The sequence below is a fragment of the Oncorhynchus mykiss genome, chromosome 3 (assembly GCF_057628025.1).
Source record: "Oncorhynchus mykiss isolate SJ-2025 chromosome 3, ASM5762802v1, whole genome shotgun sequence".
In the NCBI taxonomy this organism is placed as follows: domain Eukaryota; kingdom Metazoa; phylum Chordata; class Actinopteri; order Salmoniformes; family Salmonidae; genus Oncorhynchus; species Oncorhynchus mykiss.
The window spans coordinates 44,549,235-44,570,334 of record NC_143024.1 but is presented as its reverse complement, the minus strand read 5'-3'; the positions used below and the strand labels follow the sequence as shown (position 1 = coordinate 44,570,334).

The following is a 21,100-nucleotide window of genomic DNA, read 5'->3' as shown; positions in this document are numbered from 1 at the left end:
GCATGGCAAATGGCTCAGCAAAACACAAAAAGACCATGCCCAAGGACCAGTACACCCTTCCCACCTAAGAGGGACCAAACCTCTCCAACAGAAACCAGAGAATTGACTACAGAAATGTGTGTAAGGTACCAAACATGGCTGCAATAGTGTTATTCTATATTCAACTGATATGACATCTACATGGATATCTGATCTCTATGGTTACTTGTAGTTGCTCAGTGACCTCTGTCGATACTGTATTAAATTGTCCTACCCAGCCCACCCCCTCAGGTCATCACACATAGATGAGACCCACTTCCTAGAGGATGTTGGCTGGTTTGATGCGATATCTTAGTTTTACTACCATTGGTTGAGTCTGCGGGTTGGTCAACAATTGAGTTTTGAATAGATCTGGTAATAAATGGTATGAAGGTCTGTTTTTCTTGCTCTTCTCCTGTTTCCTGCCCATGTAAATAGTATGGTTGTATGGACATTTTTATTTTGTGAGCTACCAAGGCCAAGGCCCGGAGTAGGTCTGATTAGTTCACGCTTTGTCTCGTAAGTTAGTTAACCTTAAGATGTATATATGACTAGAATTATGCTTTGTTAATGTCAGTACTGCCTTGTAAGTGAATCTATTCATGTTACAAAGCTATTAAATAACACTTGCTTTCATATTTCGCTTATCATGAGTTCAGGACCATTCCATAATACTTGATTTCACAATAAATGTTAAACGGAGACAGAAACACTTGAATTTAGGCCAATAGCATTGTCTTAATACGGGTCACATGTGAAGTAAACATTGAGAACACCTGCTCTTTCCGTGACAGACTGACGAAGTGAATACAGGTGAAAGCTATGATCGACCCCTTATTGATGTCACTTGTTAAAGTCCACTTCAAAATCAGTGTAGATGAAGGGGGCAAGTTAAAAACATATTTTTAAAGCCTTGAGACATTAATTGTTTGTGTGCGCCATTCAGAGGGTGAGTGGGCAAGACAAAGTATTTAAGTGCCTCTGAACGCAGTATGGTAGTAATTGCCAGGTGCATCGGTTTGTGTCAAGAACTGCAACGCTGATGGGTTTTTCATGCTCAACAGCTTCCAGTGTGTATCAAGAATAGTCCACCACCAAAAAGGACATCCAGCCAACTTGGCAACTGTGGCAAGCATTGGAGTCAACATGGGCCAGCATCCCTGTGGAACGCTTTTGTCACCTTGTAGATTCCATGCCTCGACAAATTGAGTCTGTTCTGAGGGCAACTCAATATAAGGTGTTCTTAATGTTTTGTACACTGAGTATATTCACAATGCATTGAGAAAGTATTCAGACCCATTGACTGTCTCCACATTTTATTACCCTACAGCCTTATTCTAAAATATATTAAAATATTCCCCCCCCCCTCATCGATCTCAAATCAAATTGTATTGTCACGTGCGCCGAACATGCAGGTGTAGACCTCGCTGTGAAATGCAAGCCCTTAACCAACAACTCAGTTGAAAAAAAAGAGTCAAGAAAATATTCTCTAAATAAACTAAAGTAAAGAATAAAAAGTTTCAACAAAATAAAGAGGCTATATACAGGGGATACTGGTACTGAGTCAATGTATGGGGGTAAAGGTTAGTTGAGGTCATTTGTACATTTAGGTAGGGGTAAAGTAACTATTTATAGATAATAAACAGTAAGTAGCAGCAGTGTAAAAACAAAGGGGGGGGGGGGTCAATGTAAGTAGTCTGGGTGGCAATGTGACACACAACACATTTTGCAAATGTATTAAAACATTAATATCACATTTATGTAAGTATTCAGTATTCCCTTTACTCAGTACTTTGCTTAAGCACCTTTGGCAGCGATTACAGCCAGCCTTCTTGGGTATAACGCTACAAGCTTGACACACCTGTATTTGGGGAGTTTCTCACACTCATCTCTGCAGATCCTCTCAAGCTCTGTCAGGTTGGATGGGGAGCGTCACTGCACAGCTATTTTCAGGTCTCTCCAGAGATGTTCGATCGGGTTCAAGTCCGAGCTCTGACTGGACCACTCAAAGACATTCACAGACTCAACACGAAGCCACTCCTGCATTGTCTTGGCTATGTACTTAGGGTTGTTGTCCTGTTGGAAGGTGAACCGTCGCCGCAGCCTAAGCTCCTGAGCAGGTTTTCATCAAGGTTCGCTCTGTATTTTGCTTCGTTCTTCTTTCGGTCGATCCAGACTAGTGTCCTAGTCCCTGCCGCTGAAAACCATCCCTACAGCATGATGCTGACACCACCATGCTTCACCGTAGGGATGCTGCCAGGTTTCCTCCAGAGGTGATGCTTGGCATTCAGGCCAAAGAGTTACATTTTGGTTTCATCAAACCAGAGAATCTTATTTCTCATAGTCTGAGTCCTTTAGGTGCATTTTGGCGAACTGCAAGCGGGCTGTCATGTTCCTTTTACTAAGGAGTGGCTTCCGTCTGGACACTCTACCATAAAGGCCTGATTGTTGGAGTACTACAGAGATGGGAGAACCTTCCAGAAGACAACCATCTCCACAGAGGAACTCTGGAGCGTTGTCAGAGTGACCATTGGGTTCTTGGTCACCTCCCTGACCAAGGCCCTTCAACGAAGGGCCTTGCTCCGTTTGGCTGGGCAGCCAGCTCTAAGAATGATTTAAGAATGATGGAGGCCACTGTGTTCTTGGGGACCTTCAATGATGCAGACATTTTTTGGTACCCTTTCCCAGAAAGCTCGGAACTCTACGGACAATTCCTTCGACATCATGGCTTGGTTTTTGCTCTGACATGCGCTGTCAACTGTGGGACCTTATATAGACAGGTGTGTGTGCGCCTTTCCAAATCATGTCCAATCAATTGAATTTACCACAAGTGGACTCCAATCAAGTTGTTAAAAGAGCTCAAGGATGACCAATGGAAACAGGGTGCATTTGTGCACAATTTTGAGTCTCATAGCAAAGGGCATGAATACTAATGTAAATAATGTATTTATGGAGTTTTTATACGTTTGCAAAAGTGTCTAAAGGCGTGTTTTTGCTTTGTCATTATGGGGTATTGTGTGTAGATTGATGAGGAAAAATATATATTTTATCCATTTTATAATAAGGCTGCAACATAAAATGTGGAAAAAGTGAAGGGGTCTGGTTTTAATTTTATTTTGCCTTTATTTAACTAGGCAAGTCAGTTAAGAACAAATTCTTATTTTCAATGACGGCCTTGAACTGCCTGTTCAGGGGCAGAACGGGGATTTGAACTTGCAACCTTCCGGTTACTAGTCCAACGCTCTAACCACTAGGCTACCCTGCCGCCCCAGGTCAACCGATTAATCGGCATGGCCGGGCTTTCATAACAATCGTAAATCGGCCTTTATGGAAGCCGATTATGGCCGATTACGTTGCAATCCTCAAGGAGACTGCGTGGCAGGCTGACCACCTGTTACGTGAGTGCAGCATCAAAAGGACCTTGTGGATGCAAGGAGCCAAGGTAAGTTGCTAGCTAGCATTAAACTTATTTTATAAAAAACAATCAATCTTCACATAATCACTAGTGAACTACACATGGTTGATGATATTACTAGGTTAACGAGCTTGTCCTGCGTTGCATATAATCAAAGAGGTGCCTGTTAATTTATCATCGAATCACAGCCTACTTGAACTTTTCCAAAAGGTGATGATTTAACAAAAGTACATTTGCGAAAAAAGAACAATCGTTGCACAAATGTACCTAACCATAAACATCAATGCCTTTCTTAAAATCAATACACAGAAGTATATTTAAACCTGAATATTTAGTCAAAAGAAATTTGATAGCAGGCAATATTTACTAGGGAAATTGTGTCACTTCTCTTGCGTTCAGTGCAAGCAGAGTCAGGGTATATGCAGCAGTTTGGGCGGCTGGCTTGTTGCGAACTGTGTGAAGACCATTTTTTCCTAACAAAGACCAATTCATTTGCCAAAATGTTACAAAATGATTACATAACATTGAAGATTGTGCAACGTAACAGCAATATTTATACTTACGGTTGCCTCCCATTCGATAAAATACGTAACAGTTCCGTATTTCACTGAAAGAATAAACTTTTTCTTTTCGAAATGATAGTTTCCGGATTTGACCATATTAATGACCAAAAAGCTCGTATTTCTGTGTGTTAATTATATTATAATTAAGTCCATGATTTGATAGAGCAGTAGCAGGCCCGTAAGCATTCATTCAAACAGCACTTTACTGCGTTTGCCAGGAGCTCTTAGCAATGCTTGCTGCACAGCGCTGTTTATGACTTCAAGCCTATCAATTCCCAAGATTAGGCTGGCAATACTAAAGTGCCTACAAGAACATCCAATAGTCAAAGGTATATGAAATACAAATGGTATAGAGAGAAATAGTCGACGCGTCATAATTCCTATAATAACTACAACCTAAAACTTCTTAACTGGGAATATTGAAGACTCATGTTAAAAGGAACCACCAGCTTCATATGTTCTCATGTTCTGAGCAAGGAACTTAGACATTAGCTTTTTTACATGGCACATATTGCACTTTTACTTTATTCTCCAACACTGTGTTATTGCATTATTTAAACCAAATGGAACAAGTTTCATTATTTATTTGAGACTAAATTGATTTTATTTATGCATCAAGTTCAAATAAAAGTGTTTTTGGTCCTCCAATTATCGATATTGAAAAATATATATATATATATATTTTTTTTAAAATCGGTCAACCTCTAGTAAATACTTATATCAAATATTACCACACAACAGTTGACCTTACCCACCACGAAAAACTATTAAAGACCACAGGTTCCGAGGGGTTTTTTGGTCTGTAGTTAATATATTACTTGCCAATACATTCCGACGATCATATAAAGTACCTCGGAACCGGATTTCAGAACCTTTTTCCACTTACGTATTCACGGTTGACAGAACCTGACCCTTCCACTGATGGTGTCCAAGGCTTTATTCCATCCAATATTCAGGTTGACAATTCTTTCTTGATTTTATGCATCTCTGGGGGCCATTTTGGAAAGAGAGAGAGGAGAGTAGTGTGTGTGTGGGTGGGTGTGTGTTTGTGTGTGTGTGCTCTATTTATAGCAGAAATGCGTCAGCAAAGAGTGTTAAAAGCTAATGTGTGGTTGGCATCAGGCCAAATTGCACCTCAATTATAAATGTTTTGCTTTTTTTGACAGCGTTTGATTACAACTTGATTGTGTGGAAGCCTAATCACATATGAGCAGAGAACTCGCTAGAGAAAATATGATATTTACACTAATAACACAAGATTGACATGGATGCAAAATGAGGCAGGTGAATGAGAGAAGCAGAAATGGGAAATGGATTCCAGTAGTCCCTGATCAAATATGTTCCCTTCACACGAGAGGCTGGGCTATGATGACAACAAATAAAACCATCTGTGTAATCAAACAGGCAAACAAGTGACTGAGAAATGACACTTTATGCACAGAGAGCAGACAGACTGGCTCACCTGGTCGAAGGCAGGGTAAATGTAGTCGGCAAACTGGATCTCAGCGATGGCCGTGGCGCCGGCAACCGCCGCACCGATTCCAAATCCTACAATGCCTTGCTCACACAGAGGAGTGTTGAACACACGGTCTTTACCTGGAGAGAGAAAGAGGAGGGGAGAGGGTTACTCAGCTATCTTCTACCAAGGGGGCTGATGACGACAAATAAGAGCACACACATATCAACCAACAGAGAGAGTTTGTGCTGTGTATTTCTGACTAATTTCTTCAAAAACATCCACTCATTCATTTTCAATTAGGGATGAAATCCAAGCAAAACACAGTGTAATAGGGCCAGGGCACATGGTGGATGACAAGGTGTGTCAGTCACCCCCCACCTAACCAACACTTGCTTCATAAGTGTGTTTAATCATTGCAGTGTCTCCTTAAAATAGCATCTGGACTTAAAAGAAGTGAAGTGACACACAGAGACAGAGGATTCCTCCTCAACTGGAGCAAAGTCGGCTGTGACGCACTAAAAAGCCCTAGTCTGAAAAATAAACACAAAAACTATTTTTCCATCCTCCACTCTATAATCTTGACAGCGAGCCGCAGGACTGGGGCTCTACATTTGGGGAGGAATGTTATTTTGGTCCTCTTGCTTTGTTTAATTGCTAAGAAGCAAGTATTTTCTGTCTTTGATCCCTCTGAACCTCGTTTCTGTCCCGTCCAGGGAGACCTGACCTCAAGCGGCCCTCCTCTCACCACAGACCGGACACCATCAGAGCACCACAAGCCCTCAGAAATGAATAATTAAGACAAACCATCACAGTCCAATCAGAAGCTTGTGTACTTGAAAAAAAAGCCAGAGTAAACAAATACATTGGGTGGTCAACGAGTGACACAGTGAGCTCCAAACGTATTGGGACAGTGACAATTGTTTTGTTGTTTTGGCTCTGTACTCCAGAACGCTGGCTTTGAAATGATACAATGACTATGTTGAAGGGCAGACTGTCAGCTTTAATTTGAGTGTCTTTTCATCCGTATCGGGTGAACCGTTTAGAAATTACAGCACTTTTACAGCCTCCCTATTTTAGGGGCCCACAAATTCACTTGTGTATTAAAGTAGTTCAAAGTTTAGTATTTGATCCTATACTCCGAGCACGCAATGACCGACATCAAAGCTTGTGACTCTGCAAAGTGGTTGGATTGCATTTTTCTGTTGGTTTTTGGTTGCGTTACAGATGCTGTACGATGTCATTCTGGAGTCACTTCTACGTGAATGTGGATGCTACCATGATTACGGATGGGCCTGAGTGAATCGTGAATAAGGATGAATGAGAATGTTACAGACGCACAAATATATCATACCCACCACACATGCTAACCGATCACGATTACAATAAGAGGTAAGCATTTTTTTTTTTTGAGGGGTATGATATTTTTGCATCTAACATTCTCACTCATTTTAACGTGGAAGTGTTCATAAACATTATATTCTTACTTACAATTTTAAAAGGAATATGGGACCAAATACAACATCTTTTGACTACTTTAAAACACATAGGTGAATTTGCCCCAATACTTTTGGTTCCACAAATATTGTGTCAATGTCCCAATACTTTTGGAGCTCACATTAGATGAATATGCACTGACCTCGCACGCGTTTGAGGCATCTATTGGCTACTCATTCATGACGGACTAATTTTCATTTAGGAGAAATAGAAAGACCGAGGTCGAAGTGGCTATTCGTTTCCAGGTGGACGGCGCAGGAGACACTTCCTGTGCGCACGCTACTCAGTGGCGGACTAATGCATCACTGGGGTGAATGAGTCAGTCAGCCACACAAATAGAGATTAGCCTACTTCCCATAAAGCTGCATGTGGTATAATGGAAGAGAGAGAGGGATTAAAAAAAAAAATCCCTCTCCGCCATCTATCTACCTAGATGAGATTAAAAATAATGATCCCTAGCAGAAGGTCAACACATCTGACGTCAAATACAACAAAAGAAAGCACAAAGAGGGAGATGTGCATTGGCTTTTCGAAAATCTAATCATATACTTACACCTAGCCAGGGGTGAATCACGACAGGTGTCCACATTATGGAGATGAGGGTAAAGAATTCTACATTATCAGGAGGCAGCACACAAAATACATAATGGCCATTTCAAAACCTGCACATTTGTAACAGCAGTACACCCGCACTAGTTAATCCACTGTAAAAAATCATTTCATATTAGGATAATAAAAGGGGGAATTCAAGTGTGCAAGAATGATTACTACTATATGAAAAAATGACGCGATTATTATTAAAATCAAGTTTATCGAAAATGTGTCTCCTTGCAATCAACATTTGTAAGCAGGCATAGCTATAGCAGGACTATCACGCACAATTTTGGAGTTTTGACAAATAGGTGTATGCATGAAAATGGTTCTCTGCTGCCATCTGGTGGTAACACAATGTCATTAATATTAAAATCAGCACAAACATACTGATACGTTTGTCCAAAATGGTAAGGGGAAAGTATTCAGCCTCTTACCATATTTGTCTCGGAGACCCACGGTGCAACGAAATACTCCACCAAAGGCGACATCTTCCCCAAAGATGACTGAAGGACAGATACAGGTACATCTCATATTGATTGACACAGTAACACATAGGCCTTACATTTCTAAATGGCTTGTCTTATTCACGGATATCCTCCAAAACATTGATGAACACATGAACACATTAAATGACAATCCAGACCAGTTTTATTACCTGCTGTGGGATCGCTGGCGAGAGTGTTGTCCAAGGCACTGGTCACAGACTGAAATAAGTTCATCTTTGTAGTGGGGCCTACAAGAAGTTGGGAGAATTTTATGGAGCGATTAAAAAGTGTCAGAAATGATTTGAAATCCACATTTTTTTAAAATTTGTATATAGATATTGAATTTGTAATGAACAGATGGAATGGTTTAATTCATAAATTATTTTCATTTGAAACTGAATTGAATAAATATTGGATTGAGATTTCAAATTAGGTTCATATTTAAATTCTATTTCAGCTTCAAAATTATACATAATGGAATTCTTTGCATGTGTATCAAGTTTACAAACTATAATTTCCAGTTTTAGCAAAGAGAGATCCACACACACAGTCGGAAGTTTACATCCACTTGGGTTGGAGTCATTACAACTTGTTTTTCAACCACTCCACAAATGTCTTGTCAACAAACTATAGTTTTGGCAAGTCGGTTAGGACATCTACTTTGTGCATGACACAAGTAATTTGTCCAACAATTGCTTACAGACTATGTAAAAATTCCCTGACTTAGGTCAGTTAGCATCACAAATTTGTGGAGTGGTTGAAAAATCTGTTTTAATGACTCCAACCTAAGTGTATGTAAACTTCCGACAGATCTCAGCTCTCAGCTGAATCTGGTAATGAATGGTGTGGCTGTTGAAAAAGTTGAGGAGACTAAATTAATTCGTGTTACCTTAGATTGTAAACTGTCGTGGTCAAAACATAGATTCAAAGATTGGACAGACCTCTCCCCATCTTTACAATAATAAAGAGATGCTCCGCTTTTTTGACAGCAGACTCCACAATGCAATTCCGGCACGCTCTAGTTTTATCTTATCTTGATTATTGTCCAGTCATATGATCAAGTGCTGCAAAGAAAGACCTGGTTAAACTGCAGCTGGCGCAGAACAGAGCCGCATGTCTTGCGCCGCATTGTAATCCGAGGGCTAATATTAACACTATGCATGCCAGTCTCGCTTGGCTACGAGTTGAGGAAAGACTGACCTTGTCACTTCTTGTTATTATAAGAAACATTGTGTTGGAAATTCCCCCAAAAAATTGCATAGTCAAATCACACACACACACACCTCACACTTTACCCACCAGACATGCCACCAATGGTATTTTCGCGGTCCCCAGGTCCAGAACAAATTCACGGAAACGTACAGTATTATACAGAGCCAAGAATGCATGAAACTACCTTCCATCGTATACAGTGCCTTGAGAAAGTATTCGGCCCCCTTGAACTTTGCGACCTTTTGCCACATTTCAGGCTTCAAACAAAGATATAAAACTGTATTTTTTTGTGAAGAATCAACAACAAGTGGGACACAATCATGAAGTGGAACGACATTTACTGGATATTTCAAACTTTTTAAACAAATCAAAAACTGAAAAATTGGGAGTGCAAAATTATTCAGCCCCTTTACTTTCAGTGCAGCAAACTCTCTCCAGAAGTTCAGTGAGGATCTCTGAATGATCCAATGTTGACCTAAATGACTAATGATGATAAATACAATCCACCTTTGTGTAATCAAGTCTCCGTATAAATGCACCTGCACTGTGATAGTCTCAGAGGTCCGTTAAAAGCGCAGAGAGCAAAGAACAAGGAACACACCAGGCAGGTCCGAGATACTGTTGTGAAGAAGTTTAAAGCCGGATTTGGATACAAAAAGATTTCCCAAGCTTTAAACATCCCAAGGAGCACTGTGCAAGCGATAATATTGAAATGGAAGGCGTATCAGACCACTGCAAATCTACCAAGACCTGGCCGTCCCTCTAAACTTTCAGCTCATACAAGGAGAAGACTGATCAGAGATGCAGCCAAGAGGCCCATGATCACTCCGGATGAACTGCAGAGATCTACAGCTGAGGTGGGAGACTCTGTCCATAGGACAACAATCAGTCGTATATTGCACAAATCTGCCCTTTTATGGAAGAGTGGCAAGAAGAAAGCCATTTCTTAAAGATATCCATAAAAAGTGTTGTTTAAAGTTTGCCACAAGCCACCTGGGAGACACACCAAACATGTGGAAGAAGGTGCTCTGGTCAGATGAAACCAAAATTTAACTTTTTGGCAACAATGCAAAACGTTATGTTTGGCGTAAAAGCAACACAGCTGAACACACCATCCCCACTGTCAAACATGGTGGTGGCAGCATCATGGTTTGGGCCTGCTTTTCTTCAGCAGGGACAGGGAAGATGGTTAAAATTGATGGGAAGATGGATGGAGCCAAATACAGGACCATTCTGGAAGAAAACCTGATGGAGTCTGCAAAAGACCTGAGACTGGGACGGAGATTTGTCTTCCAACAAGACAATGATCCAAAACATAAAGCAAAATCTACAATGGAATGGTTCAAAAATAAACATATCCAGGTGTTAGAATGGCCAAGTCAAAGTCCAGACCTGAATCCAATCGAGAATCTGTGGAAAGAACTGAAAACTGCTGTTCACAAATGCTCTCCATCCAACCTCACTGAGCTCGAGCTGTTTTGCAAGGAGGAATGGGAAAAAATTTCAGTCTCTCGATGTGCAAAACTGATAGACATACCCCAAGCGACTTACAGCTGTAATCGCAGCAAAAGGTGGCGCTACAAAGTATTAACTTAAGGGGGCTGAATCATTTTGCACGCCCAATTTTTCAGTTTTTGATTTGTTAAAAAAAGTTTGAAATATCCAATAAATGTTGTTCCACTTCATGATTGTGTCCCACTTGTTGTTGATTCTTCACAAAAAAATACAGTTTTATATCTTTATGTTTGAAGCCTGAAATGTGGCAAAAGGTCGCAAAGTTCAAGGGGGCCCGAATACTTTCGCACGGCACTGTATATAGCACCAGTGAACAGCAAACCTGTTTTTTTTTAAATACAGCAAGACCTCACAGCACAACACAGCACCAGTTCCAATCCAATGTCATTAATCAAATGCTATGCATTTACATTTGTTGGATGACATGAAAATATAGCTTTTTGGCCACGCACACCAGTGGTGAGTTAGGCGTCAAAATAGAAAATAGCCTTATACCTATTGTAAAGTATGGTGGTGGATCTGATTTTAAAATGGGGCTATTTTACTTCCACTAGTCCTGCGGCCCTGGTTAAGGTCAACAGCATCATGAACTTCACCTAGTACCCTGATATTTTTGCCAAAAAACCTGGTTGCCTCTGCAAGGAGGCTGAAACTAGGTCGGAGGTGGACCTTCCAGCAAGTCAATAATCCCAAGTGACCCAAAATCCAAAGAAATTGTTAATTGACCACAAAAATCTACATTTTGCAATGGCCATGTCAGAATATCAAGGATCTGGAAATATTATGTATAGAGTTCTCAAGTCTCATAAAACATTTTAGAAAAAGGCTCAGTGCCGTTATCCTCACAAGGTGGGTTCAAACTCAAGCCTACTGCACAACAACACTTTCTATGGCAAACAGAAGCAAAAGGTTCTGTGTACCCCAATGAGACTGCAACAGAGGTGGATTAGTGATCTATGCACGTGATGAGCAACATTATTACCTTCAACCTGAAGACATTAGTTTGACTGATGGGGTTTTAACCCAAGTCTCCTGTGCACCACACAATGTAACTTTTCAGGACTCTAACCAGTTACTCATCACGCAAGCATCGCAAGTCACAGAACCAATGCCTAGGCCTTAGCTCCGCAGGCTAACAAAGTCTTAACCCAGTCAGTCATGTTTTTTGAAAAAACATTTAACCTTTATTTAACTAGGCACGTTAGTTAAGAACAAATTCTTATTTACAATGACGGCCTACCGAGGAACAGTGGGTTAACTGCCTTGTTCAGGGGCAGAATGACAGATTTTTACCTTGTCAGCTCAGGGAATCGACAAGTACCCTTGACAAAGACATGAAACTAAAGAAGTCAGCATGCTTCATTTTGGCTGGCGGCTAGCCAAACCGAATGAGTGTGCTCGAATACTCCCTTAGCCTTACGAGTGGCGCAGCGGACTAAGGCACTGCATTGCAATGCTGAGCAGTCACTACAGCCTCGGGTTCGATCCCAGGCTGTGTTACAGCCAGCCGGGCCCGGGAGAGCCATGAGGCGGCACCCAATTGGACCAGTGTCATCCGGGGTAGTGGAGGGTTTGACCGGATGGGTTTTCCTTGTCTCATCATACTCTAGTGACTCCTTGTGGTGGGCTGAGCGTCTGCAAGCTGACTTTGGTCATCATTTGGACAGTGTTTCCTCTGACACATTGGTGTGGCTGGCTTCTGAACCCAGCAAGCAGTGTGGGTTAAGGGTTAAGCAGGCAGGGTCATATTTCGGAGGACGCATGGCTCTCGACCTTCGCGTCTCCTGAGTCCGTAGGGGAGTTGCAGCAATGTGACAAGACTAACTACCAATTGGATACCACAAAATCGCGGCGAAAAAGGGGCAAAAATAATAAATGCTGCTTGAATACTTTTTTTTTTTTTTTTTAAACAACGCAATAGTGCAGATTGTCCATTTTGAGACACCGTAGCCAGTATGCACTTTCTCAAATAGTCAGAATTCTAACGCAGGATATCTGTCATTCATTTTGATGTTTTTGCAAAGGAGATCTTAGTCACGCAATTTTACATCCAACTAAGATGTTTGGTGCAGTATTTCTCAATGAAAAAATGTGCATGAAAACGAGTCGTCCCAAAGACTTTATTGAAGAATCCCTACTGTTGACCAATCACCTGATTAAGGGGCGTAGACTTCGGCTTGCCTCTAGAAAAAAAAAAAGTGTCCTCAAACAGCTGAAAAATGAACAAAAACAAGAAAATTGTCATAATATAATATAGTAAAATGCACAAACTGTTTCGGCTGGGAAGCATGCGGACACCATAACATGTCAAACTAACACGTCTTCAGGGCTCAGGCAAGGTTCTCATTGCATAAGCATGGGTCACCAAACCGCATTCTTTTGATGAGTAACCTTGCTGGATCTTGATGACTTAGTATTAGTGTAGCAGATGGGGGTTTGTGAAACTCACTACTCAGCCTGAAGCGTTGCCCTTTTAAAGAAGGCCTGTTGTAGCCCTTTTCTGCAGTCAAATTACCTCGTGGCCTCATGGGTGGAATCTGGGGGGGAATCTGATGTTTCTATGTCAAACAATTGCGTTATAATTCTTATAATACAAACTCAATTTACTACATTTCAACTCTATATCCGAAATGGTACAGGTGTCTTTTTTTAAGAACAAAACCATGTGTGTGAGGTGTATACTTTTGTTTCAAAGTAGATTTGTTTAAGACTACCAAGAAACACTCTGTGTGACCCTGATTGGAGTAAAAGGTTAATAGCCTGATGGGATGGAAAGCTTAAAATGTTTTGTATATTTTATTGTATGGGCAGTCACGTGTGTTTGAGGTCCTGAGTTCAACTTTCGATATAAGCGGAATTAGGGGGGGGGAAGCGGTACTCGATAAGCAAGCGGTATATCATAATTTACATTAACTTCCTCATCTCATCCCTATGGGCTTTAGCTAAGTGGGTTAACAGTCTTGTGACATCCAGGATATATTCTGTTCAATCTTTTACCCAGACTTCAGCAGAAATCTAGAGAAGCATATTTCGTTTTTTAAAACATTTTTTTTAAAGAACCACCAGTCAGGAAGATAGACAGCTGATACTACACCGAGCAAAAATCAGTTTTTAGTTAGTTGAAAAATAAAAAAATAAATGTTCCAAATGCACAAAAAGCTAAGTTATCTTAAATTTTGCACAGAAATTTGTTTGTTTTACGTCCCTGTTACAGACCATTTCTCCTTTGCCAAGATAATCTATCCACCTGCCAGGAGTGGCATATAAACATCATGATCATTACACAGTTGCAACTTGTGCTGGGAATAATAAAAATCTACTAAAAATGTGCAGTTTTGTCACAGCATATTGCCACAGATGCCTCAAGTTGAGGGAGCGTGCAATTGGCATGCTGACTGCAGGAATGTCTACCAGAGCTGTTGCCAGAAAATTGAATGTTAATTTCTCTACCATATGCTGCCTGCAACGTAGTTTTATAGAATTTGGCAGTACGTCCAACCGGCATCACAAACACAGACCACATGTAACCACGCCAGCCCAGGACCTTCACACCCGGCTTCTTCACCTGCGGGATCATCTGAGGGGATGTGGGGGGTGCCGAGGAGTATTTATGTCTAATGATGCCCTTTGTGGGGGGAAAACTAATTCTGATTGGCTGGGCCTGGCTCCCCAGTAGGTGGGTCTGGCTGACAGGTGAGTGGACCTATGCCCTCCAAGGCCCACCCATGGCAGCAACCCTGCCCAGTCATGTGAAATCCATAGTTTTGGGCCTCATGCATTTATTTCAATTGACTGATTTCCTTATATGAACTAAAACTCAGTAAAATCTTTGAAATTGCATTTATATTTTTGTTCAGTATATACAGTATACACCAGCGTGGCAGTTGTACTAAACTCCTAAAGGCATAAATAATCAATGTGCATCATTAATAAAAATTACAATTGAATGCTTAGATAAAAATGTATAATATGGAGAGCACTGCAATTGCGGGCGGTGCAGTTGCCGTACCAGGCGGTGATACAGCCCAACAGGATGCTTTAAATTGCACATCTGTAAAAGTTTGTGAGGGTCGTAGGGGACAAGCCGAATTTCCTTCAGCTTCCTGAGGTTGAAGAGGCGCTGCTTAATCACACTGTCTGTGTGTGGAGGACCATTTCAGATTGTCAGTGATGTGTACGCCATGGAACTTAAAGCTTTTCTCCACTGCGGTGTGTGGTGGACCTACAGCACAACACCTGAGGCATTGGTTGGATGTTTAATTCCATTGCTGTACACACAGATTTGCACAGGTGTAAATTGGACACACCCACGGTACCCTATCAGGCTGATCAGACAGGTCCGGGTAGCTGGTGATCTGCTGGAAACAGTGAAAGGATATATTTACATGACTACTACTCACTCCCTTGCTTCATTCCAGTGCAACCACTGACTAACTATAGCTAGGGCATATCTAGCAAAAAAAGTGTTGCGTTAGAAAGGGTGGGAGATGAGGAAATTATGGACGGGCAATGAGGCACGGCTGAGTCAAATAGGAATCCCGACTTAATGAAGTGGTGATTAAAGAGCTCAGCCATGTGCTTCTTGTCAGTAACAACCACATCATCAACATTAAGAGACATAGGCAGCTGTGAGGAGGAGGGTTTATTCTCCAGGTCTTTAACCGTTTTCCAGAACTTATTGGGGTTAGACCCACAGAGAGAGAACGGCTCCTTAAAGTAACTAACTTTTGCCTTCCAGATAGCCTGAGTGCACTTACTTCTCATTTGCCTGAACGAGAGCCAGTCAGCCTGAGTATGCGTGTGCCGAGGCTTTCGCCAAATGCAATTCTTGAGGTGGAGTAACTCTGCAACATCTCGGTCGAACCAGTGGCTGAACCTGTTTTTAATTCTAATTTTCTTTATGGGGGCGTGTTTGTTAACAATACCACTGAAAATATCAAAAAAGAAGGTCCAAGCGTCTTCGACAGAAGGGATCAAGCTGATTCTATACCATTTTACAGAAAACAACTATTATGTAGAATTATTGAAAAACCCTGTTCATGACAGTATCGATTTGTTTAATCATATTAAAGTACGTCTTTGTGTTTGAAGCATTGAATTTCTGCAATCACGTACATTATTTCAATGTGTGCCCATGAACTGTTCACACCGTAACATAGGGATACATGAAATGTCACAAGGTTACAGTACACTTGAGGTCTCCGTACAAAAGCGAATCACAGCAATATCCAGGAATTTCCCAGGATCAATGTCAATGTATAAATAAATTATTAAATGCTTAGTGCATGATCAACAACAAACAGTATCAGAAATGTAGGAAAGAAAGGTTGCGTTTTAATGTCACACGATTTTAGCCAAATCTGTGAAGACTCCAAGCACGAGAAAGGTGTTGATTAAACTCATGAATAACTAGCTGTAATGAATATATCTATGGTCCCCCTTTATATCTTAATGTATTCACATGAAGAAAAAAAATGAGAAAAAAATGATCATTTTGAAATACTTTCTTAGAAAGTTTGCAACAGTTCCAAACAGGTGTCCATGTCAAGAAACGCTCACTGGTACCCTAGAACAGCAGTCCCCAACCACCAGGACGCGGCCCATTCGCTACCGGGCCACACAAAGGATAAATCATTATTTATTTTTATTTTTTTTAATTGTCAAATAAAATAATTGTATACAATTATAGGCCATTTGTGCAGTAATTACATTGGTGCAGTCTGTTGGTCCTTTTCTCACCACTCTAATATCTCGGTCACGCCCACAACAGTTTACAGATTTTGAACTCGAGTAATGAGCGTTCATCACGGTCTGCGTGAGCTGTGTTGCCCGCCAACTTTGTACTAGCTAGCTACGTTAGCTGAAATGAATAAAAACCACCATCGCTGGAGAGCTTCTTCTGAAGAGAGATAAAAAGACCCAACGATGATGTCGATAACGCAGAGACAGCAGAGACCGAGAGCGCAAAAAAGAAATTTGGCCTCGTTCAATATTAAATATGATGAGTCCAACCTAAAATATGGCTTTGTTGCGACAGGTGACTTGAAGTCCCCTGTGCGTAGTATGTGGAGATCCACATCCGACGAGCGTCAGAGCCAGTGTAGTATGATTCGATCTTAGTCCTGTATTGACGCTTTGCCTGTTCGTCAGAGGGCATAGCAGGATTTCTTATAAGCTTCCGGGTTAGAGTCGTGCTCCTTGAAAGCGGCAGCTCTAGCCTTTAGCTAAGTGCGGATGTTGCCTGTAATCCATTGCTTCTCGTTGGGGTATGTACGTACGGTCACTGTGGGGACGACGTCATCGATGCACTTATTGATGAAGTCAATGACTGATGTGGTGTACTCCTCAATGCCATCGGAGGAATCCAGGAACATATTCCAGTCTGTGCTAGCAAAACAGTCCTGTAGTTTAGCATCTGCTTCATCTGAACACTTTTTTATTGATCTAGTCACTGGTGCTTCCTGCTTTAATTTTTGCTTCTAAGCAGAAATCAGGAGGATAGAACTATTGTCAGATATGCCAAATGGAGGGCGAGGGAGAGCTTTGTATGCGTCTCTGTGTGTGGAGTGAAGGTGGTCCAGAATTTTTTTCCCTCTGGTTGCACATTTAACATGCTGATAGAAATTTGGCAAAATGGAGTTAAGATACCCTGCATTAAAGTCCCCGGCTACTAGGAGCGCCGCCTCTGCGTGAGCGTTTTCTTGTTTGCTTATTGCGAAATACAGCTCATTCAATGCTGTCCTTGTGCCAGTCTCTGACTGTGGTGGTGTGTAAACAGCTATGAAAAATACAGATGAAAACTCTCTAGGTAGGTAGTGTGGTCTACAGCTTATCATGAGAAACTCTACCTCAGGCAAGCAATAGCTCGAGACTTCCTTAGATATCGTGCACCAGCTGTTATTTACAAAAATACATAGTTCGTCGCGCCCAGACGCCGCTCTTCTATCCTGCCGGTGCAGCGTATAACCAGCCAGCTGTATGTTGATAGTGTCGCCGTTCAGCCACATCTCCGTGAAGCATAAGATATTACAGTTTTGAATGTCCCGTTGGTAGTTTAATCTTCTGCATAGGTCATATACAGTTGTAATAGGAAGCTTACATACATTTAAACTCCGTTTTTCACAATTCCGACATTTAATCCTAAAACAAAATCCCTGTTTTAGGTCAGTTAGGATCACCATTTTATTTTAAGAATGTGAAATGTCAGAATAATAGTAGAGAGAATGATTTATTTCAGCTTTTATTTCTTTCATCACATTCCCAGTGGGTCAGAAGTTTACATGCTACCAAATACTAATTGAGTGTATTGCCTTTAAATTGTTTAACTTGGGTCAAACGTTTTGGATAGTCTTCCACAAGCTTCCCACAATAAGTTGGGTGAATTTTGGCACATTCCTCCTGACAGAGCTGGTGATACTGAGTCAGGTTTGAATGCTTCCTTGCTCGCACACGCTTTTTAAGTTATGCCCACACATTTTCTATAGGATTGAGGTCAGGGGTTTGTGATGGCCACTCCAATACCTTGACTGTGTTGTCCTTAAGCCATTTTGCCACAACTTTGGAAGTATGCTTGGGGTCATTGTCCATTAGGAAGACGTATTTGCAACCAAGCTTTAACTTCCTGACCAATGTCTTGAGATGTTGCTTCAATATATCCACATAATTTTTCTTCCTCCTGATGTCATCTATTTTGTGAAGTGCACCAGTCCCTCCTGCAGCAAAGCACCCCCACAACATGATGCTGCCACCCCCGTGCTTCACGGTTGGGATGGTGTTCTTCAGCTTGCAAGTCTCCCCCTTTTTCCTCACAACATAATGGTCATTGTTTCATCAGACCAGAGGGCATTTCTCCAAAAAGTACGATCTTTGTCCCCATGTGCAGTTGCAAACTCTATTCTGGCTTTTTTTTTATGGTGGTTTTGAAGCAGTGGCTTCTTCCCTGCTGAGCGGCCTTTCAGGTTGTCGTTTTATTGTGGATATAGATACATCTTCACAAGGACAATGCTTTGCTCTGAGATTGACTTGCACTTTTTGTACCAAAATACGTTCAACTCTAGGAGACAGAACGTGTCTCCTTCCTGAATGGTATGACGGCAGCATGTTTCCATGGGGTTTATACTTGCGTACTATTGTTTGTACAGATGAACGAGGTACCTTCAGGCTTTTAGAAATTGCTCCCAATGATGAACCAGACTTGTGAAGGTCTACAATTTTTTTTCTGAGGCCTTGGCTGATTTCTTTTGATTTTCCCATAATGTCAAGCAAAGACACTGAGTTTGAAATACATCCACAGATACACTTCCAATTGACTCAAATTATGTCAATTTGCAAAATTGCAAAAAAGATTGGGGGCCACTGCCCTAGAAAGACTAATGCAACACAGCCAACGACAGAAGAAAAAAAGCAAAGCATGAAAATGAAAAAAATCCAAATAGAAAAAATGTTAAACAGAAAAAACAAAGCATGAATGCAGCTGGAATAACGTTAACTAGCTAGCTAATTTTATCATGCTAGTTAGAAAGCTAGCTAACTCATTTAGAAAAAAATGTAGACCACGAATTGAAGATATTGTCAAATGATCTTTACCTTTCAGCAAAGATAGTTGTCTGTATGACAAATTATTTGAGAATGCAAGGGCATTCACTTACCATACTCTGTGGGGACAGGGTCAGGGTGGTAGGTGAAGTGCGCAGCATTCCTTCTTTGTGTTTTTGTTTGGGATGAGCAATTCGGGGATAACCTCAGCAGAGTAATCCCAAACAAGCTCTGATCACCAATATTTACATTCGCGATGGAGGCTTTCGAGCCTGCACCTCTGAGTAGAAACCGTGCAGCAGCCGCCATTGCTGTTGTGAGTGGACTGAACAGGAAGAAGAGAATGATGACAGAGTCCCTTTTTAGTCAAAAGCGGCTATGATTGGTTGAAACAGTGGGTGGTGTCAGTGGGTTCAGCCTCTTGTCCAATCGCCCTACATCGACCCTGAATACTTGAGGGAGTTATTTTACGCTGGCCCGCGTTGAGGTGTCCGTCACGTCGTCTGGCGAAAGCGGGAAAGGAGTAGCCCTTCTCAAATCGAACAGTATAATCTGCGCCCCTCGGTCATGTTATCATCAAAGCAGCATGGCATCGTCCAGAAAAGTACAAAAGATATTTTCCATAAAATACATGTTTTATATGTGTTTTATTGGGGAGGCCGATAAAGCAATCACTTTTGCATGGGAAAACACAGAATCCTACTCATTACTTCACGTGCTAATTACATCACTTGTATTTTGAGACTACTTCGCTGTCGGACAGAGCGGGCACCCGACTCAAGTGCGGGAGGCAGCAATTAACTTTCAGCCGATGCAAAACACGCCTACACGGGCGCCTGGGCGAGATTAATCGAACTCCCTACTTGACTTTTGTCACGTTCGACATTGTAGCCCACTATTAAAGCGAGTCGAGACTGACAGATCTACAAATGACCTTGCATCCTAAATAACTACTCAATATTATTTGTAGATCAGTCAGTCAATCACAATTTACCCATGATACCATCACGGTTTTGACGCTCTCGAACAAAACCATTGACTCAGGTAAAGAAGTTGTGCCAAAGATTATGGATATACTGACAAAATAATCTCTCGCCCTAACACTTGGAATCGTTGTCCACAAAGTGGCACGGCGGGCTGTCTAGCCCCCGCCCATCCTTTCTTTGGATTGGTGGATACATGTCATTATTGTAAATCTGTTTTTGAATATTCGATGAGGGTTGTTGACGTCAACCACCTGTATCAACGGAGAGAGATGCTACACTACCTGCATCATTCAATGACTATGCATAACCATCTCGAGACAACGCCGTTATAGTGTTTTTCTCTCAAATCTGCTGTCACCTGTCCTACTTATATAAGAACTTAAGCATTACGAAACTTATATTTGATCAAATAAACCTCACGCGCAAATAAAACATACAAATGTTTTTTGACCAAATTCGACACTCTCTAATTGACCTTCATACAAAACCTTTGCTTGGTCGGTGAAATAGAGACAGCTTTTCCTCCGAGTTGGGCCTCTCCCTCTTTCTGGTTGTGCCAAACACGAAAAAACTAATGACTTTTTATTGTGGGATGATGAAACTGTGTTGTCACTAGTTACCACAGCCACAAAGTCATACATCGCGCCCATTCATGCAATTTATCTACTTAAAATTATATTTTAAACCAATGGCATCGGCAGAAATCCATTGTCGAAGGGCGGGCAAAAGGAGGTCCAAAATGTAGGCACTCAAACCATCAGAGTTTATTTTCATGTTTACCACGGTTAGACATACGTCGTGGAAATTCTTACACAGGGACACCC

General features: G+C 41.4%; 1 protein-coding gene across 1 annotated transcript in view; it reads right to left on the bottom strand.

Annotated features, from left to right (window-relative positions):
• The window catches only part of LOC110518871 (2-oxoisovalerate dehydrogenase subunit beta, mitochondrial), an 85,749-nt gene extending 65,381 nt beyond the window's left edge, over positions 1 to 20,368 (bottom strand). Inside the window, exons 1-4 of the mRNA XM_021596255.3 lie at positions 19,404 to 20,368; positions 8,199 to 8,276; positions 7,978 to 8,046; positions 5,459 to 5,592 (exon numbers count right to left, since the gene is read on the bottom strand). Of these exons, the coding sequence (XP_021451930.1) occupies positions 5,459 to 5,592; positions 7,978 to 8,046; positions 8,199 to 8,276; positions 19,404 to 19,599 (477 nt within the window). The 5' untranslated portion in view covers positions 19,600 to 20,368. The remainder of the gene's footprint in view (positions 1 to 5,458; positions 5,593 to 7,977; positions 8,047 to 8,198; positions 8,277 to 19,403) is intronic.
• Between the last annotated feature and the right edge of the window lie 732 nt (positions 20,369 to 21,100).